This window comes from Rhinolophus ferrumequinum, chromosome 4, assembly GCF_004115265.2.
Source record: "Rhinolophus ferrumequinum isolate MPI-CBG mRhiFer1 chromosome 4, mRhiFer1_v1.p, whole genome shotgun sequence".
Lineage (NCBI taxonomy): Eukaryota > Metazoa > Chordata > Mammalia > Chiroptera > Rhinolophidae > Rhinolophus > Rhinolophus ferrumequinum.
This window is the reverse complement of record NC_046287.1, coordinates 56,272,470-56,297,346: the sequence shown is the minus strand read 5'-3', so window position 1 is coordinate 56,297,346 and position 24,877 is coordinate 56,272,470. Positions and strand designations below refer to the sequence as shown.

The 24,877-nt window shown below is 49.6% G+C and overlaps 1 protein-coding gene across 1 annotated transcript in view; it reads left to right on the top strand.

The window, feature by feature from the left end:
- RASA3 (RAS p21 protein activator 3) overlaps positions 1–24,877 on the top strand; it is a 122,304-nt gene that overhangs the window by 86,988 nt on the left and 10,439 nt on the right. The window contains exons 6-20 of the mRNA XM_033104599.1: positions 4,580–4,660; positions 5,047–5,119; positions 8,068–8,144; positions 10,541–10,645; positions 12,787–12,943; positions 13,312–13,460; positions 14,319–14,433; positions 15,328–15,402; positions 16,284–16,407; positions 17,921–18,027; positions 18,939–19,016; positions 21,531–21,608; positions 22,858–22,931; positions 23,780–23,886; positions 24,515–24,597. Coding sequence (XP_032960490.1) covers positions 4,580–4,660; positions 5,047–5,119; positions 8,068–8,144; positions 10,541–10,645; positions 12,787–12,943; positions 13,312–13,460; positions 14,319–14,433; positions 15,328–15,402; positions 16,284–16,407; positions 17,921–18,027; positions 18,939–19,016; positions 21,531–21,608; positions 22,858–22,931; positions 23,780–23,886; positions 24,515–24,597 — 1,483 coding nt within the window. The remainder of the gene's footprint in view (positions 1–4,579; positions 4,661–5,046; positions 5,120–8,067; positions 8,145–10,540; positions 10,646–12,786; positions 12,944–13,311; positions 13,461–14,318; positions 14,434–15,327; positions 15,403–16,283; positions 16,408–17,920; positions 18,028–18,938; positions 19,017–21,530; positions 21,609–22,857; positions 22,932–23,779; positions 23,887–24,514; positions 24,598–24,877) is intronic.

Below are 24,877 nucleotides of genomic sequence, written 5' to 3'. Positions count from 1 at the left end.
TTTAGTTGCAGGGGGTGCAGCCTACCATCCCTTGTGGGAGTCGAGGAATCGAACTGGCAATCTTGTGGTTGAGAGCCCATTGGCCCAGGTGGGAATCGAACCGGCAGCCTCCAGCGTTAGGAGCACAGAGCGCCAACCCCCTGAGCCACCGGGCCGGCCCAACACAACAACTTTTAATTATTCATTCAAAAATATTTAATGAGCCATTACTAAGTGCCAGGCAATGCGATGGGCCTTCTGGAGTGTACATTCTAGTGGCAGAGACCTGTTAACACATTACATTCATAACATAACCTTTCATTTCACTTGAGAAAAGCCTGGAGGATGTGAGCCTGTCCGTCAGGCTGTTGTACATGGAGTAGTAGTTCCACAGCCATTTGTGGAGTGAGTTAAGTAGTTTGACATGTGTGACCCGGAGGTGTGCTGGGGCCATGGGGGTCTACACCGGGGTGAGCTGGAATCATGTTACGGATTGAAGATGAATTGATTGTTCGTGACTGTTTTTTTGGACCCTGAGTCTCTTCCTTTAGAACACTAGTGCAGCAGCTGTTTGTGCCAGAAGACCGAGGGGGCATGATGACACGTGTACTGGTTCTCGGCACTGCTGGAGCTGAGATCACTTGCCTCCTTTCACAGCCTTTCCTTTCTTGTCCCTGTAAATAGTCTTTCTCTTGGGTGTCCTGTACCTGCCTGCTTTGTCCGAGAGTGAGGTTTCTTGTGCTTTCCCACTTGCAAGCTCTGTCACTTGGCAAGCCAACAAGAGACCTGTTGACAGCCTTGCTAATGCTCACTGGGCTGCCCCTCCTGGTCAGAGCAGTGGGCCCTGCTTGGCGGCCAGACTCCAGGATGCTGGTCACCAGAGAAGGCAGCACAGCCTGCTAGCGGCTCCACCTCGAGGGGCACCCAACCGAGAAATTACCTCGGTTCAGGCTTCCAACCACATCTCAAATCCAATAAAAATCTTATTTTCTATTATTAAGGAATTAGAAAAAGAAGAAACAGCTGATAGGGTCTTGATTTGTGGCTCTTTCTAAGGTCAGGAAGCCTTTCTAAGCAAAACATAAGGGTGGAGAGCTGGGCAGGGAGCAGGTGGGCCCTCTGCTGGTGACCACTGATGGCGCTTTGTCACCACACAACCACGACGGTCACCGCCGTCTCATGCCTGCACACCAGCCCAGCTCAGCAGGCACATTGTGTTTCCTTCTAGTGGGGCAGGAAGTGGAGGTGACAGGACTTGCCCATGTCCAGGGAAGAAACACAATGGAAACAAGATTTCACAGCTGCAAGCTCTTACTCTAGCTGTGAGGCATAACTTTTTTAAGGGTCAGGTTGAATATCAAAAGCTATACAAGTTAAAATACATACAAATATTGTATTTCCGGTACTTTAGATTCCAGATTAGTTGATTATTTTGGTCACTTGGTGTATTTCAAAGTGTCCTTCCCAGGACATAAGAATGGCCAGTGCAGTAAATATTGTGTTTTCCCCCTTTACTTACCTATAACATTCCTAAGCGTTGGTGAAATTTGTCTGACATAGAATAGGCCTAGACAGATGCACCAAGTGTGGATATACCTTTTCAAGTAAAATGAGCTTTGGCTTTCTGTGCTCTAAGCAGCCTGCAAGAGCACCCCCTCCCTCCCAGGCGGTGCAGCTGAGCTGTAATCCTGCTCAAGTTGTTAGGATGCTAATGAAGTGTGACATCCACTGCCAGGAGGAGGGTGTGAGGGAGGCTAACACCGTTCCCCCCCCCCCCCAGTTTGTGCACTTTGCATGCCAGATGGTAGACAGCTGATTTTTCTTTTTCTATGAGATGTCTTCATGTAACTGTAATCAGGAGCCAAGCTTTGTTCCGAATTAGAGAATAGAGCACTTCTCAAATTGGTCTTTAAGAGAGGAAGTGAAAGTGACATCCACATGGTAGCCAAATGAGTGCTCTAGGTGGCTGCTGCTCCATGTCAGGCAGCTCTTCTCTAAGACATAAGGTGTGTGAAGAATAGCTTCTTGTTAGATGCTCAGCGATGCCATCTAAGTTTCTGGCCGTGAAAACCCGTTATCTCTAAGGATCCAAAATGGGGGTGTACCTACCATCTAAACCTTCTTCCTGATCACCCACTGAATGTAATAAAAATGTGTTCACATTAAATGTATACCATTTGCATGACGGAGCACGGGCCTCCCCTCATACCCCCTGAGCAAGCACTTGCCCCTGCCTCTGGCTTCCCATCTCAGAGCTGCTGCCCTTTGCGGGCCCTATGCCCCGACTTATAATGGGTGAGTTGTTGTCCTTAAGACCTCAGCCTGAGGGACCACTTTCTCTCAGAGGCCCCGAATCGCCTGAGGGGTCAACCACCACCCTGCGTTTTTCTGTTGTCATTTCTAGTTTATTTCCTCCCGTACATTACCTCACAAAGTAATCACATGTTATCTATCTATTGTTGGACTGTTTGTTGCTGTGCCAGCCAAACAATCCTAAGCTTCATGGACCATGAGCTTCTGACATGAGCTTTTCTCCTCTCACAGCTCCACTCCTGTTCCTAGAAATGTGCCTGAAATGTGAGAGCTGAACAAATGTTTGTTTAGTAATGAGTTAATGGATGAATAAATATTTGTTTAATGGTGAGTTAACGAAGGGAGGAAGATAACCAAAGACCAAGCCAGTAATCTGAGCGAGAAACACAAACATATTCTAGAAAATAGAGTAAAAAGAAAAAGAGTTGAAAAATATTAAAAATAATAGAAATAACGGCTCAATCCATGAGGCCCAACCTGACCAAACAGGAGTTCCAGAAGAAAAGTGGTAGAGAAATGGAGAGAGAAGAAATTGACAGAAAACTCCCCAGCACAGGACAGGGGTTGCACCAGTTCTAAGGGCACGAGCACCATGAAGGAGGGATAAAGGAAACAAAACCCCTCACCCAGAAAGAAATATTCTGGTAAAATGTTAGAACCTAAAGACTTCACAAGAGGGGTAAAGCAGCTCGGGTCACTTGACTTACGAAGCAATGAAAGAATGTGATTGTCTTCCAACTTCTTAACAGCAAGGAGGAAATGGCGCACTTAGATATTTGAGGGAAAATTATTATGCATCTATATGTAGCCAAACTGATGGTCAAATATAGGGATTAGGACTTCCACTTCTGGCCACGCTGGAATAGTGAGAACTGGATCTCCTCTCCCACCACAAGCAGCTAAAGAGCTGGACGCTATATGAGTGAACCATTGAGGACATTGGACAATTGGCAGCTTAGCTGTCTATGACTACCCCTTTTCCCCCATAAGGGAAGCAGATGAGGTGAACCTCGACGTCTAACTTTTGTCCTGGAGGTGTGTTGGTGACACAGGGCCGGGAGGTGTCCCAAGCAGAGGCCAGAGGCGAGTGAAGAGATGGAGTTTGGAGTTAGGGTCTGAGGCCACTTTGGGCACGTTCGGGAGAGTAGGGGACTTCATGATACTCCGTGAGCCAGCGTGAGTGTAGAGGGTGGTGCACCATAGGGTTAGGCAGAACATGGGGCCATGGGGCAAAGGGGCCTCCTGCGTGAGGCTGGGAGGCATTTGAATCCCCACCAGCTCAGTGGAGAGCCCTGTTATGCAAGACACTCAGCATGGACCCGTGAAGGCCACACCTGTGTAGTGGGGCTGACCTGTCCCTAGACAGGCTGCTGGCACCTCCTTGGACAAAGCTTCAAACCAGAATTGCCACGATCAGCCCAAAGCAAGAGACCTTTAACTGCCAAGCAGCACAAAGCCCAGCAGCTCTGTACTTGATGGATGACAACAGAATCTGGACACCAACAACATGAAATACACAATGTCCAGCGTCCCCTCAAAACTGACATGCCGGAAGTAGGAGACAGTGACCCACAACCCGGAGAAGGAACAGTTGACAGAAACAGACCCAGGAATGAGAGAAATGATGGAATTAGTAAGGACACTCAAAAGAGCTAGTATAACTATATTCTAGAATTTAAACAAAGCCATAAGCCCAGATACTTGGCCCCAGACCTGCAGGTGGAATCAGGCATGAATGAGTAAAGCTTGAGACTGAGAGGGAGGGGTGGGGATGGGGGTGGGCGGTGTCTTTTGCTGCTGAGAGGCATGTGTGGCATGGAGGTTATGCACAGGCTGTAGCTGTAAACCCCCTCAAGTTTTCAGGGCCTCAGTTTACCCACTTATAACAGGCACTTAACAAAAGTACAACTTTGTAAGGTTGTTGGAGAGGTCAATGTGTGAGTCGTGTAAAGCTCAAACAGTGGCTGGCTGCTAGGAAGTGAAGGCAGTGACACTGTTCATGGAAATTACCAGAAGCGTGTCCTCCTCAGCCGAGGCTCCTTTATACTGAATGCAATTCACACTGCTTCCCACCCTGCAAATGTTTTCTGATTGCTAATCAGTTCATCCATTACTCCTTATTAGATGGGAGCTTCCAGGCGGTTGATGGCCAACACTGTGTCAGAATTCGAGGCTCTTGGCCCTGAGCTTTTGAGACAGTGTCCTCTTGGCCCCTGGAGTGGCATTGAGAGAGCCTGTTGGCCCTTCATATCCTACTCCTTACCATCCCTTCCACTTCTCTCCTCAGCATCTTCGAGTGTCAAGGCCTCCCTATTGTGAATGGGCAGTGTGACCCTTATGCCACTGTGACACTAGCAGGACCATACAGGCAAGTATCCATCGCCTACACCTGCCCACAGCCTCTGGGCCTGGAGGGCGGGTAGCAGTCACCTGGAATGATGGGGAGGATGCCTCAGACGAAGGCAGGATGTGCTGTGAGGTAAAATGTATAGTTTCGGCTTCCTTTAGTTTCCTTTATTGCCCTAAAATTGTTTTGTAAAAGAAGAAAGCTTTTATGTTCTTAATGTTGGGTATTTTTGGCTCAGTAAAGGTTCCTGATTTGCATACCATCTGGGGTTGGAGACAAACAGAAATATTTATAAGATAAATAAAGGCAGTAAATTACTTGTGCATTTGATAGCTCAGTCTTAAGGCTGAGAGATTTGGCATCAAAAGTGTTCTTTTTAATCCTGATTCTTCCTCCCTTGATTACAGATCGGAAGCAAAGAAGACGAAAGTGAAAAAGAAGACCAACAACCCACAGTTTGACGAAGTGTTTTATTTTGAGGTTGGTATTTCAGTGGCACAAGTGTTATGTTGAAACCCTACACCCGAGGTTCTTTGGCAAAAAGTCTAGATTTGAAGGACCTCTGTCACTTGCTTCCTTCTGAAAGTTCTCTGAGTGATTTCCTCCCCACACAAAAGATTTTCCCTCCTGCCCTGCAGCCGGTTGGGTTGAACATATTTCTCCTCCCTAGAAAGAAAGGCCATCTGTTGCTTCCAGAATGACTCAGTTTTCAGTTGAGTACTGACAAATTCATACTTTCCAAATTATTAGGGCTTTGGGGTCCTTTCTAATTGTTTGGTTTGGGTTGTTTTGTTTTGTTTTGCCCGTTCCACCCCATCTTCTCTGAGCAGTGGAGGGAAGGTTGTTTTACTAGAAATAGGGTTTTGAAGCAAAAGAGGAAGTACAGTCGGACACAGAGATCCCCCTGGCTGCCTCTCAGAATGTGAACCAGTAAAATTAGTAAGATGGAAGGCATGAGGGCTAAAGACCAGAACAGAACAACAAACAATTATGGTTGGTTTAGTTTTAAGATGGCCCATGTGGAATATACCAGGGGTGCCAAAAAAAAATGTATACAAGTGTACACTTTGGTCAATGTTGCTCAAGGAGTAGTTCACCATAATCAGAAGTGTCTGGACCCTGATGGTAACCACTTTGAGCACCTCTTGTAATTGTGGAAGTGGAACGTGACTTGTATTCATCTTTTGTTATTGGTACATATTATTACAATTTTAATACAGTTTTCCGTTCTTAAAATGTGTGTACATTTTTTGGGCACCCTGTGTATTTAGGCAGGTGTTCTTTCTGTCTGCAAAGGTTTCTTGAATGCTTCCTATGCACCAGGTCCTGGATAGGTAAAGGATGACAAAAGCCTCCACTCCTATCTTCATGCGCCTCGCAGAAGAGAGCACATGTGAGCAGATTGTCCCACTTGGCCCAGTGACTGTTAAGTCAGTGGCTTTGGGGCCCAGAAAGCCAAGGCAGCCACCAGTCCTGCCTGGGAAGTGGGACCAGGCTTCTCAGAATGGTGACATCTGAGCAGAGTCCAGTATGGGTGTGTGTACATGTGTGGCGTGTCGGGAGGCCAGAGGGAATTCTGTATCTAGAAGGTAGAGTGAGGTGGGATGAAAACAGGAAGTTGAGGAAAATGAAGTTGGAGAGATGAGTTAGAACCAAGGGCAAAGAACCTGGACCTTTTCCTGCTCGTGTCTGGAAGCTCACATATTCCTTCATTGGAGGAGGCCACCGGCTGACCTTGTTCGGGCAGCTATGAGGAGGGGTGTGGAGGTGGGATCCTGAGGGCGTAGAAAAAGTGCGCTTTTCTATCCCAGAGGGATGTTCTCACTTTACAGTCAGGCGAAGAAAATGGTTTCTAAGAGACCCGAGATAAGGCAGGAAGCTGATGCAGTCACGCTAATCTCAAGGGGGACTCATGCTGGGTCTCCAAAGGCAGGGCCGAAGTCTGGAATAGAAAAGGTAGAAAAGTTTTTAATACGAATTGTGCATTAAAGTAGCAACAACCTTCCATGTCTAGAATGGCTTAGACTAGCGCTTCCCAAACTTTGGTTTTTAATGCAACACCCAGTAAGGTATAGGCTTTACGTTGCCACACACTTCACTCAAGCAGCTACATACACTTGTGTGAAGTTCTCACTCATACGGAGTGCTGCGTATTTTCTATTTCATATGCTTCTATTTCACTGTAACAATGTGGGACTCAACTCACTAGATTAATTTAATGACCCCCAGGTACAATTACAGTCAGGACCAGAAACCTGCAGGAGCCCAGGGATGGCTTAGACCTGGGATCTCAGTGCTGCTGGTTAGCCCCGCCCACTGCCTGCCTCCCTGGAGGCCTCAAACCATACGACCTTCCAATACGCTATTTGGAGTTTATGTCCTTTGACTCAAAGGGCTCAGCCCTGCTTAGCAGCAAATCCCCTCTGTCAGGTTCTCCTCATCTCCTTTCAGCCTCAGCTGGCAAACAGCCTGAGGCTGAGCCCCTGGCAGGGGGAGCTTATGGTCTGGCAGTGGGCTTGGGGCTGGCTCACAGGCGGCCTCCTACAGGAGTTTCAACAGTAGGTAGCCTCCAGACTCTGTTTTCCCCAGGTTAACAATTAGTCTTAAGTAAAAACCCTTAAATGCCTAAAGGAAATTATTTAAAATTCGGCAAGAGCCACCTTTATTCACGCAACAGATGTGTTAGGTGACAGGCAGGAATAAGGCAGAGAAGAAAACAGACCAACCCCTGTGGCCATCCCCCCCGGAAGCCAGACACTTTTATAAAAGAGTGGCCTTGTGAGCCACACCAGGCAGCAGGAGGTGCCAGGGGGCTTCCTGGAGGAGGTGGCTTTTCAGAGATGCTTGTACGCTTCCCAGCATGTGCCTGAATGAGGAAGGGACCCAGTGGTCAGCTGGGGGTGGTGGTGGGGTGGTGGTGCAGATTGTAGAAAGACCCCTGTGTGCTGGGTGAGGAGACCAAGTGGGGGCTCCCGGGAGGCCTTCGGAAGCTTTAGCCAAAGGTGGATGAGGCATGAGGCTAGGGCCAGCTGGGCTATGGCTGGTGGGAGCCCTGCTTGGGTGACAGATGGACAGGCTGCCACCAGGGTGGAGGCAACAGGTGAAGGCTATGAGATGGGAAGGCTGAGGAGGAGCTGATTTGAGGTAGAAGGGAGCACAGGTCAGGAGGGGAAGGCTTCTGGAGCCTTGGGACTGGGGCTCAGGGCGCTCGTGGGTGCTGGGAGGATTACATGGAAGTTAGTGGAAAGTGCCTGGCAAGCTCCACACGCCCAGCTTCCCAGGAGATTGGGCTCAACTCCAGGCTTTGCTCCTTCACTGTGAGTGGGGCAGCGTCCACTGTGAGTGGGATGCACTGAGCCCGGGGAGGGTCCTTAGCACCGCGGAGGCAGTTGCTCAGTCTGACTGTCTCCCTCTGTCTGCGCCACCAGGTGACCAGACCCTGCAGCTACAGCCGGAAGTCCCACTTCGACTTTGAGGAGGAGGACGTGGACAAACTTGAAATCCGGTGAGCGAGGACCTGTGTTTCGCGGTTCCTGCCTGGCGACGGCAGTCTGAGCTCCCCCGTCCTGTCCATATGTCGTTTTGTTTCTAAAAATAGGGGATTCGGTAGGTAGGAATTGCAGTGTTCTTCTTGATCATTTTAATGCAAGGATGTCAGAAATTGAAGTAAGTCCTGATCGTCCCAGATATTTGGGTGGTTGTGGCTGAAAGGACATTTACTTGCCCAAGGGACAAACTCAGTTGTATAGTTCACTTTGTAATATCTTCCCAGAATCAAAGGTCAAAGGCCTTTTGCCACTCAGCACGTGCGAGGCTGTGTCCACCAAGTGGCCTCGCCCATCCTAGCCCACGGGTCCCGGCCGCGTTGGGTCCTTGTGAGACAGCCTTCAGTGTGCAGATTCGAACGTCACAGCATGAAGTTCACCAGCGTCAGTTTTAGGATCTACTCAGAGGCCTTCTTCTGGCCTGCTACGGCCATAGGAAGCCCCGCCGGCCTACAGCACCGCCCCCGGGTGCGAGATACCCTGGGAGAGACATCATAAGCCAGGTGTACTTTCCTGTGGTCCTGGGCTAGGGTGACCACATTTAGGTCTGACTAGCCCTGTTCAAGAGAAGCATAGGAGTGCTTGTGATGTGACAGGTTTAAAATCTACTTTCCTTAGGGCCAGGGTTTCCTGAGGCATATGAGGTTTGACTAGAAATACTGCAGACCTTCATTTGGGGTGGGGGGCACTCTGGTGTCTCTGCCATGTACCTGCAGCAGCTTTCCAGGCCTCTGAGCAGTGACCAGGCCGTGGGATGCTCTGGGCCGGATGGGGGTGCAGACAGGGCTCTTCCCTTCCCCGAGTGCAGGACCCTGGGGCTCTTTCCCTCGTCCCTCTCCTGAGCTCAAGACCTGAGGGATTGTGGCCTCCCCACACAGATCTTGTTTTGAGCCCAATTTTAAGTATTTCCAGTTAATTTAATTCTTCCATGTCAAATACTGAGCCAGAGGCAAAGTGACCCCAAGTGGAATGTCTGAGAAGGTCCCCACTAAAGGTCCGAAGGCCGTGTTTGAGTTTTGGCTGTGCACCAGCTGCCTTCAGACATGCAGCTCCCCTTTCTTGTTCAGAGAAAGAAGTGGTTATAAAAGAGTGGGCTTTGAATTTATGAGAGAAGTCCTAGTTTGTTTTGTTTTTCCTAATCATACAAGTCTAAAATGTCTTTAAATGTTTCTTTTATTGAAAAGAAGAAAAGAGCGCCTGGCAACTTGTTTTTACATTGCTAAAGTGTTGCGTGGCAAATTAAAGAATCTTCTGCTGTCACATGCTGTGGGACACTGTTCATCTTCATGTACTGACTGCATGTGTTTCTGTGACACATCCTTTATCTTCTGTGCTGTCCACTGCTCGTGATTGGATTTGCAGGGGTAACCAAAGGGCGGGTACTGTCGTCTAGAATTTTCCCCTCAACGGCCAAGTGTAGTGAGAAGCGGTGATAGATTTTTAGCTCATAGAGTAACCTCTGATTAAGTTGTTTACTGTGAGTGGTCATGATGTTTGCTTGTTAGCAACGGGAAATGGTGTCTGCCTCCATCTGTCAGGCATGTATAGTCACCATGTCCCCAAATCAGAGGGAACAGTGAGAATTCCACCAAAGGAAAAAGGGTTAATTAGTGAGTGACCAGACTTTTCAGCAAGGTGGGCGGGAACTTTTCACAAATATGGTGATAAATCGTGTTTTGATAGCAGCTGTCAACTAGCCACTGTCTCCCCTTCCCCATTGGGAGTGTCTGGCTGCCTTGGTCACAAGTCACGCTGGTAGGTTGCTGGGATTGTGAGTTCTGGGTGTAGATGGAGAAAGAGGGGTTGAGACAGTTTTTCTTCCCAGATGTACTTTCATGCAATGGAAGGTAGGGCGCATCCTGGTTGTTAAATTGGGCAGCCTGGTCAGTCCCCTGCGGGCACCATTCTCTGGGGCAGCCCAGGCAAAACTAGGTGTCATTTATTCACTCCATTGTGTTGAACCCCTGCAGACTGAGGTCACCCTACTGGGCGCTCTTGCCTCAAACACTCCCCAGCCTTGAGGAACAGTGGGTTCTGCTTCGCCCAGGCCTCTCCTGGGTAAACGGAAGTGATGCTGCTATCTTCAGGGTAGCAGTGCCTCCTGTTACAAAGACAGGAGGACCCCCCCCCCATACTGACACCAGCACAGGGGCCCTGCCTCTACCTCCTCTCGTTTGCTGCAGCCTGGGGACAATACACGTCTTCATTCCAGGGTCAGGTCCTGCTTTGACTTCACATTTTAAATGTCTGGTCAGTGTAGATCTTCATGGAGACTGACGTGGTAGAGCTGAAGGCTCCATCCTGCTCCAAAGCCTCTGCCCCTCCCTAGGTCGTTCTACCGCTTGTTGTTTTTCAGAATTGACCTCTGGAATGCCAGTAACTTGAAATTTGGAGATGAGTTTCTGGGAGAACTAAGGATTCCGCTGAAAGTGCTGCGGCAGTCCAGCTCCTATGAAGCATGGTAAGGTGACTGCATGCCTGGCCTGATGTCAGTGAGCTGGTGGGTGGAAGGACGGAGGTAACAAGTCAAAGGACACAAAAGCTGCCTCTTAGCAGCCAAAGCGAAATGGCACAAGTCAGCTCCCCCTCGCCACCTACTCATGGTCCTAATTAGCTCTGGTGTGGTGATGAGATTTCAGGTGACATATAGCAGGAGACAAGGTACTGGAGCAAGTGATCACGCTGAGAGCATGAGAAGTGCTGGCTGAGAGCCTAGAACAGAAGGGCAGGGGCATGAGCAGCTTCTGGGCCTCATCGTGGAGGGCAGACATCTGGCACACTCGGAACATCACCGTGCCAGGCTCTGCCCCGGGGCAGGTGTTCATGACCTTTGCCTGTCGTCAAAAGTGTCACCCGATCAGAAAGGTGTGCAGGGGGCTGCAGTTTTCAGGCAAATCTCTATTTCATTCTGCCTGTCTAAATGGAGTGGTCCCAGTTCTACCTCACCCCTCATTCACGTATTCTAGAAAACTAAGCTTTCACTACTTCCCATGTCTTCATTTCTTGCTTGTGCCTTTGTTTTAGTTCATGATCAGTTCATAAATCACATCAGACCACAGTGCATGTCATCACAGCGAAGCCACAGACACTCTGGCCACTAGCCCTCTCACTTCATGCACCTTTTCTTTTTTCTTTTTTCTTTAATTGGGGAAGGGGAACAGAACTTTATTGGGGAACAGTGTGTACTTCCAGGCCTGTTTTCCAAGTCAAGTTGTTGTCCTTTCAATCTTGGTTGTGGAGGGTGCAGCTCAGCTTCAAGTTGTTATTTCAGTCTTAGTTGTGGAGGGCGCAACTCAGCTCCAGGTCCAGTTGCTGTTGCTAGTTGCAGGGGGCGCTGCCCACCATCCCTTGTGGGAGTCGAACCGGCAACCTTGTGGTTGAGAGCCCGTGCTCCAACCAACTGAGCCATCCGGGAGCTTAGCGGCAGCTCAGCTCCAAGTGCCGTGTTCAATCTTAGTTGGAGGGGGCGGAGCCCACCATCCCTTGCGGGACTCGAGGAATTGAACTGGCAACCTTGTGGTTGAGAGCCCACTGGCCCATGTGGGAATCAAGAGCCCACTGGCCCATGTGGGAATCAAACTGTCAGCCTTCGGAATTAGGAGCATGGAGCTCTAACCGCCTGAGCCACCGGGCCAGCCCCTTCATGCACCTTTTTTAACAGACAAACAAGACGGGGAGAAGTGCAGTTCACACATTTCTCATCACGTGTCACACCTCCACATCTCACACCACAGGCCACGTGTCACACGCCCTGCCACACACTGCATACAGAGCCCTGCATGTCTACAGTCTCAAGATGTGGATAGATTTTTGTGTTGTGCCTGATGGCGGTTTCCTATCTCCAGGAAACTGTGGAATTCATGTCTTTAATTCCACGAGGACAGCACCAGCACAGCCCCCTGGGTTCTGGTTCCTGCTTGGAGGCATTGCTTAGCTGATAGTCCCTGGCCTTATAACCAAGGCTGTGATATTTGCCTGGCAGCCCACCCAGGACCCCAGGTGTTCAGGCGCTTCTGCCAGACACAAGCTCCACAGCGTCTCTAACTGCCTGGCTAATAAATTCAGAATAGGCAGGGCTCCCCCAGGGCCATACTGCATGGGACCAAAGAGAAAAGAGTGGCCTGTCAGAAAACACCACTGAAATGACCTTGTGCTCAGTGGTCTGCCTCGCTCACCAGCACAAACTCACCATCCCTTCTCATGTCGAAAGCTGTACCACATGTTTCTTAGAATAATTTCAATTTTGCTCTGCTTATTGATAGCCATTGCTGAGTGTTAATCTTCACAGGTAAATTATTTTACTGCAGAATTTCCTCTAACTACTACACTCATTTCCCCTCCTTCTCATCCTCCCCTTTCTTTCCACCATAGCTTCTAAGTCTATGGCTCTGTATGAGCAGCCCTGATATTAAACATCCCGTGGGGAATAGCCCAGGGTGGGGCGGGGCGGGGACGGGCGCCTGGACCTTGCCCTGGTGGGACCTGCAGAATCGTCCTGGAGCCCCTTCCTGCCTTAGACCTGGACAAGAGTCCATGGTGGAGGAGCAGCCCCTGGGAGGTGCTGCCACCTCACACTATCTTGTCCTTGTTTCCTGTGCCCAGGTACTTCCTGCAGCCCCGAGACAACGGCAGTAAGAGCCTGAAGCCAGGGGATCTAGGGTCCCTGAGGCTGAATGTGGTTTACACAGAAGACCATGTCTTTTCTTCTGACTACTATCGTCCCCTGCGGGACCTTCTGCTGAAGTCTGCAGATATGGAGGTACTCTTGTGCCAGGGGCACCCCCCTGCAGCCCAGTCCACCTGCAAGTTACTGACCTGGCCCTATCTCCAGCTGGACCCCTGCCTGGCCCCGCCTTACCCAAACCTACCCCCTACCTGGACCCACCTCTGCCCCATTGTTCCGCTGGCTGCCCCCCACACCTGCCAGCCTTTCCCCTCCCTGCCCAGGCCCTGCCCACCTGGGGCCCAGCACCTGGGCTGCCTTCTCCTGATTGGTTACTTTCCCCTGCAGCCTGGCCCCTCCAGGCCTGTTTTGTGCCCTGGAACATCTGCATCTCCCTTTGGTGGGGGGCTGTTATGTTGTGGGTCGGGGGGGCTGCCCTCAGGTTATGCTGTGTCTCTGCGCAGCCTGTCTCGGCGTCTGCAGCCCACATCCTGGGCGAGGTCTGCAGAGAAAAGCAGGAAGCAGCCATCCCACTGGTGCGGCTCTTCCTGCACTATGGCCGGGTGGTGCCCTTCATCAGCGCCATCGCCAACGCTGAGGTCCGGCGGACGCAGTAAGTGCTGCCGCGACCCCTGCCCAGGACCCCCTCATATTCCCCCAGGGCAGGGTCTGGGTCTGAGGGACATCTGGGGGACCCAGACAGCAGAACACATCAGAGCACAGGGATAGGGCAGCTAAAGGAAACCATATACGTTCAGGTTTTCTTTCAGAGAGACACTTACTGTTTTTTAAAAATGCACCTTTTTATTTGGAAATCCCGAAGTGTGTGTGCGCAAGAAGCGGGTGAACGTGGCACCCGTTGTCTCAGGAATGGGCTCAGTTCAGTGTGAAGCACACGTAAGAGGACTGGGTTGCTGCCCCCCTCCCCACCCCCCACCCCGATCTCTGCTTGCTGCGTGGAGATGGCTTCTGCTGAGAGTCACTCCCCGGTGCTCTCAGTTCAGAATGAGCCAGAACGCATCCTTGTTGAGAGAGGTTATAAAGCACAGCCTATTCTGCCCGTTTCCCTGCTGGATCTCCTGTGCTGACTCCAGGTTTTGTTCTTAGAAGCATTAATTCATTGCAGAAACAAGCCTCGCAAAGGGGCAAGGCGTGAGGTGGCAGCAAAGGGACAGCGCTGTCAGCTCCGGTTCCTCTTGATGGGTTGATGGCAGTGGGAGTGTTGCTGTTCTGTTGAATTGCACTGGCTGCTAGTTGTACAGTGGGTTCTTTACACAGGCAGGTCCGGGAGCTCAGAGCCCCAGCTACGAAACGTCTGCCCTGGCGTCGCGCTCCTCCTAAAATACCTGACAGCAGACTCCTCAGGGAGAGCGTGTTTCTGCATCCAATGGGCGGGCGCTCAAGAACACTGCTTCCTTCTCCTTGCTATATATATGAGAAGACAAAAATCACCCCCAATGCTGTTTTCCAGGGACCCCAACACCATTTTCCGAGGAAACTCATTGACATCCAAGTGCATTGATGAGACGATGAAGCTGGCAGGGATGCACTACCTGCACGTCACCCTGAAGCCCACCATAGAGGAGGTGGGTCTGGGTCCCTGAGGGCCCAACATTGCCGGGGGTGGGTGGGTGAAGAATTTCCCCAGGAGCCCACATTTCCACGTAAAAGACACGCATACTCACAGAGAATGTAGCATACAGGGATTCAGCTGAACAAAGAGCTATCACTTCAATGTCAGTTTTTTTCCCAGCCTCACTACAGCGACCTTCCATGTGTATTCTAGAATCTTCCTCATTTTCTCAAATTAAAAAGATACTTAAGAAAATCCGTCATTCTAAAGACAGAAGGACATGCAAGAGAAAAACTGGTTCTTCAGAGGACACCTCTTTCCCCACAGGTGTTGGGTCTTCCTGAATTCGTGATGTCCAGAGTTATCTCTAGAGCCCCCTGCGGCTGTGGAGGCCCTTCCGTTATTTCTCACTTGTTGTCAGACACATTCGAAGTAACCAACATACTTCCTTTCCAAATGACTCAGCGTTCTTTACCTGACCCATTAAGATGATGATGCCTGGGCAGGCAGCGTTTCCCCCAAAACAGTTTCATAAAAAACAGGCTCTTTGCAATGTGAGAAAATTTAAAATAGCATTCTGGTTGGACCTGTGTGCAAAATCTTGGCAGCACTTTGAAGTAAAACCATTGTTAAGCTTTATGATGCCTGATCCCATATAAGCTAATGCAGAACTATCTCAAGAAAGTCCTGTTCCTCATGGGATTTTGACCTTGCATGTGCCCAGTGGCTTTGGCTGCTGTCCCCTGCACTCCTTCCAGCAGCCAAGCGGGGGCGAGCTGTGGGCAGCTGTTTTCTGAACAAGGCTCACGATGTCCTTTTGTCTCTGAGCCTAATACTGCTGATCTCCACCCCACCAGTTCTCCTGGAAGCCACCTCACTCACTCCTTGTTACAAATGCTCTTTCCAGGTATGCCAGAGCCACAAATCCTGTGAAATCGACCCTGTGAAGTTAAAAGATGGTGAAAACCTTGAAAACAACATGGTAAGGAGTTCTGGTTTGTTCATTCACACTTTCCAGAGTCAGTTGCCCATCTTGAGCATTTTTGGCACAGGCCACCTTAGACGCTCTGTGTCACTCTAAGATTCAGGACAGGGTGGGGACCCAACCTGGACAATGCTTTGCAAGGGTGCCCACTGGAGGCTGAGGTAGAGAGATTAACTGTTGCAGCCGGTTCTGCCACCATCTTTCTTTGCTCTTGATTTCTTTCCTGTTGACTAGCATCACTCTATGGCCTGCCACACTCTCTTCCTGCTCCTTCCCTTCTCCCTGGGATACCCAGAAGCCCCCTGTGGAGGCGGCCTCACCATCCTGACCAGTCTTCCTGTTCCCTCTTTCCCTTCCTCTCAACAAACGCTGGTCCCAAACCTGGCCCACCCCAGGCTGTTTCCAGAGCTGAGTCCTATTTTTTAAAACAGCAAAACTCACTGATTTTGACACTTCACCCTAATATTTTAGTCTTTTTTATGATTTCTTCATCCAGATCATGCTAAGTCTTTGTCGTGTCTTTAAAGAAAGGAGACAGAATTCTCTCCTTTGGGGACTTACAGTCCAATGAATTTGACCTCTATGGTCAGTTAATGAGGTCGGGGACACAACATGGCTTTTCCCCACACCCTAGAACTCCAACTGTTTGCACCATATGAATTATTATAACTACTCAGTTCATATTTTAAGAGTGGTGTATTTTCATCGCGATGGAAACTATTATCCTTTGCGGCCACGGCTCCCTATGGCGGCTTTGAGTCAGTCCCCGGCCTGGGACTCACTCCCTCCGCAGTGTAGTTGTGGTGCTCCATGCGGCCTTGGGAGAGAGTCGGGTCCAAATGAGCATTGTTGGGTGTCCCACCCACATCTCATTGCAGGAGAATCTGCGGCAGTACGTCGACCGGATCTTCAATGTCATCACCAAGTCAGGGGTGAGCTGCCCGACCGTCATGTGTGACATTTTCTTTTCTCTCCGGGAGGCGGCTGCCAAACGCTTCCAAGGTGAGTCCTCTGTGGATGTGTTCATGCAACAGAAAATAACCATAGCCCTCCCCTGGGTGTTTCCCTTCCTCTGTGCCGGACGCCTTAAAGCAAAGAAGTGATGCTTCCGAGTCCCTGCAAAGACGGTTCACACAGCTGCTGAGCCAGGGCTCAGATGGCAGGGCAGAGTGCCCATGCAGCATCGCTCTCCATCTGTGTCCTGCTGGGCAGTGTTCCCTAGTCCCTGTCTGGATTTGTCCCTGGGTGCATCAGTGCCCCATGCCTGGACATGACCGGCTGGCCAAGTTTTGTCACAGTGGTCTATTCGGGACAGAGTGCTAACTCGTCTGAGTTTGGGCCTCTGCAGTTTGAGAAGCCACCCTTCCTTCCTGGTTCTCCTGGTGGTTTCTTAACTGTGGTCAATTGCGGCGTTGCTCAGTGCCTTGTGTCATCTAACTTTGCCTCGCTGCATTTTCAAGAAAGACAGGATGAGCCCTTTGGGGAATTGGGATTGGAGGAGTCCCAGGAATGAGCCCCCTCTTTTTTAATTTTGCTGATTCCTCAGGGAGGCACCAGGAGTCACCCGGGAAACCTCTCAGGCAAAGTATAGGTGTCCTGCCTTGGCGGGAATGGGCAGATTAACTGGGGTCCTGGCTGCAGGGTGTGCACCAGCTTAGACCAGATCTCAGAAGGCTAAGAAAGGGGCCACGGGGTGCCTGGCCCCTGCCTGGTCAAATAGGCACCGTTGCCAACCTTCTCCATCCATCCCTGGGAGCCTGTGAATGAGTCCAATTATGACCTGCTGCCTTGGGGAACCACTGAAACCTTGGCCTCCAAGCCCCCAGAGCAGTCCCTGGGGCCCAGACAGAAGGCCCCGGAGGTGAGCTCTGGCCCCTTTCCACTACCCAGCAGGGTGTCTCAGCCTCCTCCAGCCATGGAGCCTGGGCCGTGTGCTTCCAGCCAGGACCTCTTGTTTTCAGAGAGCTTGGGCTCTTCCAGGACCAAAGAGCATCTAGTGTCTGAGAGGGGCAGTAACCAAATACACCAAGCCTCTGACTCTCTTAGGAATAAGATAGAATTAAATAAATAATAAACAAACCATATCCTCCCACCCTAGCTGAGAATAGACCATCCAGTAATGAGCTATCTCCCTGTAATGCCACTAGGGCCTGGTGAGTGGGTGCTGTCTGTTACAGCCCAGCTGAGACGGTGCTAAGCTTTTAGTAACCATGAGGGGGAGAGAGAAAGGGAGAGGGAGAGAGGGGTAAGGGAGAGAGGCAGAGAGGGGGGAAGAGAAACAGAGATGGAGAGAGGTAGAGACAGAGAGAGAGGGAGAGAGACAGAGAGAAGGAGAGAGAGAGAGAGAGAGATTGAGAGATGGTAGGGTCTAGGAGACAGTTGCAGGCCAGTACCTTTGCCTCCATGAGACCCTCGGGAGGAGCAGAGGCTGTGGGTTGCAGCCCTCTCCCCAGGTCCGCTGCTGTTATCTCCAGAAAACCCCATTGAGTTGGCTCTCTCTGTGTCTTGGCCACAGATGACCTTGATGTGAGGTACACGGCTGTGAGCAGCTTCATTTTCCTTAGATTCTTCGCTCCCGCCATTCTGTCCCCCAACCTCTTCCAGCTCACACCTCACCACACGGTAAGTGAGCACCAGCCCTTACAGGCTGGTGAACTAGCCCTCCTGCACCAGCAGTCCTCCTGTATCCGCAGGTGACACTGGGCTTGGGCCAGGGTCTCTTGTGAGGTGTGTGGAGGTGGGAAAGGCAATGCCACGTGCCCATAACTTTGTCTACAACAAGGTTTAGTGACTTTTCTAAGTTGTATCTGTGAAAACCTGGAAGGTGTGACCAGGGTTTTAACTGTTGGCTGCTATTATGTTCTCCCTTCCCCCTGGGAAAAATGGAGTATTTATGATCTGGTGCATATTCAGTCGTTTAATGAATCAAAAAAATATTTATTGAGCATCCACTATGTGCCAAGCTCTGAGCTTTCATGGATCTGATGTGAGTGACACATCAGCAGACAGTGCTTCGTGGAAGCCCAGGATGAGGGGATTCGAGGGTGATGGGCCTCGGAGAAAAACAGGGGTTTTCGAGGGTGAGGACTCGAAAAAAACAGGGTTTTTTTTTTGTTGGTGTTAAAGTAAACTTCAAACCATGTGAAGGTAAGAGAGGTGGCGTGGGAGATGCAGGACTGGGGTTGGTAACCAGGCAAGGATGCTGCTTTTGTGTGTTGGGCCCAGAACGCTGATTTCCAGCAAGTCGTCTCACACTTTGCTATTCAGGGAACCACTGGCACCTGGTGGAAACGCTGGGGTCTGGGCTCTGGAGTGGCCTGAGATCCTGCTGCAGACCACACGGAGTACAAAGGTCTAGGTGAAATTTTCCAGATCTAGTGTTTGCATGTGTATTGTTTACTCACGGGCAGCATGCTCGTGCCAGCTTTTAGGTGCTGTCTTTCATTTTGTTGGCTGGGTAATTCTGGGCTCAATCACATTTTTGTAAAACTGAAATGAAACTTGCATTTCTCTTCCCAATTCCTGTTTTGTAGGACCCACAGACGTCTAGGACGCTGACACTTATCTCAAAGACTATTCAAACTCTTGGCAGCTTATCCAAGTCAAAGTCTGTAAGTCATTTATTGTAATTGTCTCCTCTTTTTAACACAAAAGAAAGAGGGTGTGTTTAATGCAGTTATAAGAGTAAGGGACAATATTCCCACACAAGAAAAAGCTAAAGGAGTTCATCACCACCAAACCAGTATTACAAGAAATGTTAAAGAGACTTCTTTAAGAAAAAAAGGAAGAAAAGAAAAAAGATTAAAAAATATGAATAATAAAATGGCAATAATTGTATACCTATCAAAAATTACTTTCATGTAAATGGACTAAATGATCCAATCAAAAGACACAGAGTGGCTAAATAGAGACGAAAACAAGACCCATACATATGCTGCCTAGAAGAAACCCACTTCAGGTTGAAAGACAGACACAGACTGAAAGTAAAGGGATCGAAAAAGATATTTTATGCAAATGGAAATGAAGAAAAAGCTGAAGTAGCGATACTTATATCAGACAAAATAGACTTTAAAACAAAGGCTATAACAAGAGACAAAGAAGGACATTTCATATACGATAGCCAAGATATGGAAGCAACCTAAGTGCCCATCGATAGACAATTGTATACAGAAAGTGTGATACATAGATATAGTAGAATATTACTGAGCCGTAAAAAGGAATGAAGTCTTACCATCTGCAACAGCATGGATAGACCTAGAGGATACTATGCTGAGTGAAGTCAGACAGAGAAAGACAAATACCATATGATTTACTTATATGTGAAATCTAAAAAACAAAATAAATAATCAAAATAGAAACAAACTCATAGATACAGAGAACAAACTGATGGTTGCCAGGTGGGAGGGGGTTTGGGGGGATGGATTGAAAAGGTGAAGAAATTAAGAAATACAAATTGAAAGTTACGAAATAGTCATAGGGATATAAAGTACAGCATAGGGAATATAGTCAATAATATTGTAATAACTATGTATGGTGCCAGGTGGGTGCTAGACTTATTGGGGGGATCCCTTCGTAAGTGAACCAAATGGCTAACCACTGTGATGTACACCTGAAACATAATATTGAATGTCATTGAAAAACATTTTAAAAGATGAGTCAAAAGAACAGTAAAACCAGCCGGACACCCCCACCCACCAGCTTAGGAGATGGAATGTTCCAGCACCTTTCAAGTGCCCCTTACCCTGCTTAGCTGTGAAATTGCTTTTTGAGAGGAAATTAGGATGGCACATGGACGTCGCTGTCACCTGTAGTACAGCTAACACATCCACTCCCGTGTGCAGAGTCAGAGACCGAGCTGCCTCAGCTGAGCTGCCATCGTTGGCGCAGCCCTGCTACACGAGCCTGCAGTGGCTTTGACCTTGAGCACCTGACGACGTCCATGTCTTAGGAAGGTTGAGCCGCTGCCAGGTGGCTGCAGGGCTCATCCACATGCAGCCAGCAGCACGCCCCTTTCCTTCTTGGGGCTCCGTGTTCATTTTACCCCATTTGGTAACAAATCTGTGTGTCCCCTTCATTGTCGCTCACCTCATACTGCATGTTGGTTCTGAGGCCCCTTGAGGGTCTGCCCCAGACTCAGCGGCCCCAAGCACGTGCCTCCTGACAAACAGTTTTGGGCCCACAGGTACAGATAGTGATGCACAGACCGAGGCGGCCTGCTCCTTAGGGATGGAGCCCACGCTTGGCTCTGACAGTGGACGGGCTCATCCAGGCAGAGGGATGCCCTTCTGCCTGGAGAGGGTTGAGCAGCACCCCACTAGAGCCCCCATGCCAGCCCTCCTCGCTGTGCTCTTTGTGGAGCCATGGGTGAACCAGGGTGTCATCACTGCAGACAAGCAGCCCCGCTTCAGTGCAAACACTTGGCTTTCTCTGAATCAGAGTAGAATGAAAGGTGTGTGGTGGCTAACAGGCAGGCTACAGTGCACTGACCGTTTTCCCCATCAATCAACCCCAGTTTTTGTTGGCTGGAAGCTCAGTCGTACAGGCACCTGCCGGGTCTGAAGCCTGCACAAAACCCACCTCATTTTCACATCCAGAAATAGTGAAGTGACCTAAATATGAAAACAGTGCTGAGTGGGGATGAGGCATTAGGGATGGTTGTTTTGAAGGCCCCTCCCTGAGTTCTTGTGCTTTGCCCGGACTCCCATCCCTGCCGCCGACTGAGACACGAGGCTCCATCCCAGCAACCACATCTGGGTGCAGTGTAAGCTTGTGGGCCTGGAGCACAGATGTTAGTGACCACATGGGGAAGTGAGTCACTCGTAACAAAGAGCTCACCGAGGACCCCACCCCCATATAGCTAGCTTTTCAAAATACAGCTTAAGTGGAATTCATCTTCTATGATCTTCGTAGCATGCTTCTGTGATTTAAGGTCTGTTGTACCCGGTAACCTTCTGGGGCAGCACTCAGACCCTGTACAGTTACCCAGCGGTACCTAGCATCTTCCCTTTGTTTAGTTATCATAACTGAGACTTGTCCATTGTGGTAACTAAATCCATGCCTCTAGATTTTTCACATTTGGGCCATGAGCTCTGTCGGCCTTCATTAAGTGACCTGTTTCATTTTAGGCCAGTTTTAAGGAATCCTACATGGCTGCATTTTATGAATTCTTCAATGAGCAGAAATATGCTGACGCAGTAAAAAATGTAAGTATTTACATCAATTAACATAGATTTGCTGTGCCCTGTATTATATGTTGTTCCTAAGAAACAGAGTTGCTTTTTTTTAAAAAAAATCACAAAACATAAAATCGACCATTAGCCATTGTAAACAGTTCAGAACACTTGGTCCGTTTGCAATGTTGTGCGACCCCCAATGAGTACCAGGACTCTGTTTCCCCCGGAGCTGCTGTAACCTTCTCCCGCACCACTTCTCTTTGGAATCTGACATTTGGGGGCTCTCATTCTTTACTTTTTGTATCTACATTCTTTCTAAGTGACTACATATTCTACCTTCATAGAATTTTGCCCCCGTTTGTTCCACAAATTCTTATGTCCTGTCCCACCCCGGCCATTGGCTCTTGGTGGCAGTCCCCGCCCCCACACAGAATCCTCAGTCTTAGAGCCCTGGCACCCCAGACCTGGAGTTAGGGGCACAGTGCTTGGGGAGAAATTCTGGATCCTAAAGCTTTGCTTTTTTCTTCTGTTTAGAATCAACCACACCGTGTTTCCTGAAAATAAGACCTAGCCGGACCATCAGCTCTAATGTGTATTTTGGAACAAAAATTAATATAAGACCCTTATTTGACTATAATATAAGACTGGGTCTTATATTAATTTTTGCTCCACAGACGCATTAGAACTGATGGTCTGGCTAGGTCTTATTTTCGGTGAAACACAGTGTTTATTGCTCAGAAATCATAAAAACCCTTGTCTAGAAGAGAAGGAAAGGAGAGGAGCTGGGGTAGCCATCAGTTGATAGAAGGAATATAGACAGGCCGTGGGACAGTTGAATTGAGCAGGGAGCCCCCCACAGGGCCGGGGCTCTGGGGAGATGAGGATGGCAGGGAGGAAAGCCTGTGCTGCTTCAAATTCCATGAGAGATGCATTCTCTGGGTCCTCTGTTAAAATACAGGTTGACCTCCAGGTGTTACCTGAAGGCTGGCAGCCTTTCAGGCCAAGTAACAGCTGAGGGTGCAGTGAGACCTTCCCTCAAGGGGCCTCTGGGAGGTCGGGTGGGGACTAGAAGTTTCTCAGCCACAGTGGAGACCAACACAAGATCCCCACGATTTTCTAAAAAGAACCCACTGTCCTGGCACCTGTTTCCCCGATTCTTCTCCCTCCTTTGTGTCAGAAAGGGACACAAAGTATCCTGTAGCATCATTTCTGTGTAAGAACGAATGTATTCAAGTGTGCCATTTCTCCTTTTACTAGTCTGGTCTCTTTCCCACTTCAGTTCTTAGATTTGATCTCGTCCTCTGGGAGAAGAGACCCCAAGAGCGTGGAGCAGCCCATCCTGCTTAAGGAAGGGTAAGGCCGGCGAGCGCCACTGGGCAGGCAGGAGAGAAATGCAGCGGGCGCGGGGCCAGTGGTCTCCCAGGTCGGAGGCACCCAGACCCTTTGTGGGCCATCGGGACCCGGGAGAAGCATGGCCTTCGTCCATCACTTTTAAACTGCCCAAGACTAAACCAGGGCCTGTTAAACATGGCTTGTTTACTTTCATTTCTCTGTGCTTATTATCTGCTGAAGTCACAGAACAGAGAAATGCCCATCAGTGGGAGGAAAGAGGAATGAGAGACAACGACCCTTTAATAGGCATTTCTGCACAGGTGGCTCATTCACGCCTACGTTCAAGGCCCCACCTTGCCCTCCATCAGCCCCACTGCTGACGCATCTTTGGTCAGGAGACGCTACAGCTCAGTACCTTCCAGAGAATAGGTGTTTATTTCACACCGCTGGTCTCTGCTTTCCAAAACACACCTGCATGGCTCTGTGATTCTGCTGCCAGCATTTTCTCTTAAAGAGCATCTCTTGCCCATATTTTCAGTGTAGGAGATGGGGAGGGGTTGGCTGCTTTGTTGGCGGTCTGATAAATCCACTAGGAGTATATCACCACCTTGTAATTTAAAGTTAATACCAGCACAGGGGCTAACCTTTTCTAATGTAGACACATTGGCCTTTTGCTTTTTTAACCCTATCACTTGGAAATAAAATTATAAGATATTGAAAATCCACAATCTGCCTTGGGTATCACAAATACAAAAATGGCAAGTTTTTTTATTTTGCAGATGTGACTTTGGGCTGCAGACGGGAGGGGGTGTGGGACGTGCCCCCGAGCCATAGGACATTCACCCATCAGCATGTCCTATTCACAATAGGTTCATGATTAAGAGGGCACAAGGACGAAAACGCTTTGGAATGAAGAATTTTAAGAAAAGATGGTTCCGCCTGACAAACCATGAATTTACCTACCAGAAAAGCAAAGGTAACAAGGCATATTTGCTTTTTCCTTATTTTTACATATTCCGAGGGACCAGAGCCTTGTTTAAGCCCCATTGGGGTTACCGTCTGCTTTTCTAGAGTGAAACTGAGAGTAGAGAAGGTGTGTCCCTCGGAGTGAGCAGTTTCTTTAAACAAGAGAGCAGAAGAGACATCTACAAGGATGGCCTGGGTGGCAGGCAGACAGGAGCAGGCGGGTCCCATACCTTCGGGGGTAGGAGTCAGGTTCTCACCGGACAGTGGTAGCCTTGTCCCATTTTGGCCGTGGTCTCCTGGATCTGACATGACTCACATCCAGATCATGGAATGGTAGGAAAGTAATTTCTCCCCATAAAAAACAATGGTTCTTGGAGGCCGTGTGGGATGAGAGGCTTTAGCATCGTGATAGCTACAGGCAGTGGGTGTGGTGGGGAGCGAGTGCGTGAGGGGCAGGTGTTCTGTGGGCACAAAGGGTCCTTCCTCAGGCCTTTTCTAAGCGCTGCCCCTCGGCCCCCTCATGCCTGTGGTCGGTCAGTTTCCTAACCGTCTCACCTGAGGAGGGGAGACACAAACGCCTCCTCCTAACCGGCACCTGCCTCTGGGCTGACCGGCTCGTTAACCGCTCTCTGCCCCAGGAGACCCGCCTCTCTACAGCATTTCCATCGAGAACATTCTGGCAGTGGAGAAACTGGAAGAGGAATCCTTCAAGATGAAGAACGTGAGTGTCCCATCCGCGGGCACTCTTTCGGGGCTGTCTCCTCCTTCCTCTTCCACTAACTTCCCACCTCCCCCGCTTCTCCTCTTGGGGCCCCACAGGACCTGGGTGTTCACACGGCTCTGTGTGATTGTACCTCGGAACCTTGGAGCGAAGCAGCCCGGCTCGCTGTCCCTGCCGGGTGCAGCCCGGGCGGGCAGCACCTGCTGGAAGGTGGCTTTGCTGGCAGCTCCAGGGGTCCTCTGTTAAAGGACACCGGGGACAGGCTCTGGGATCATGTGGA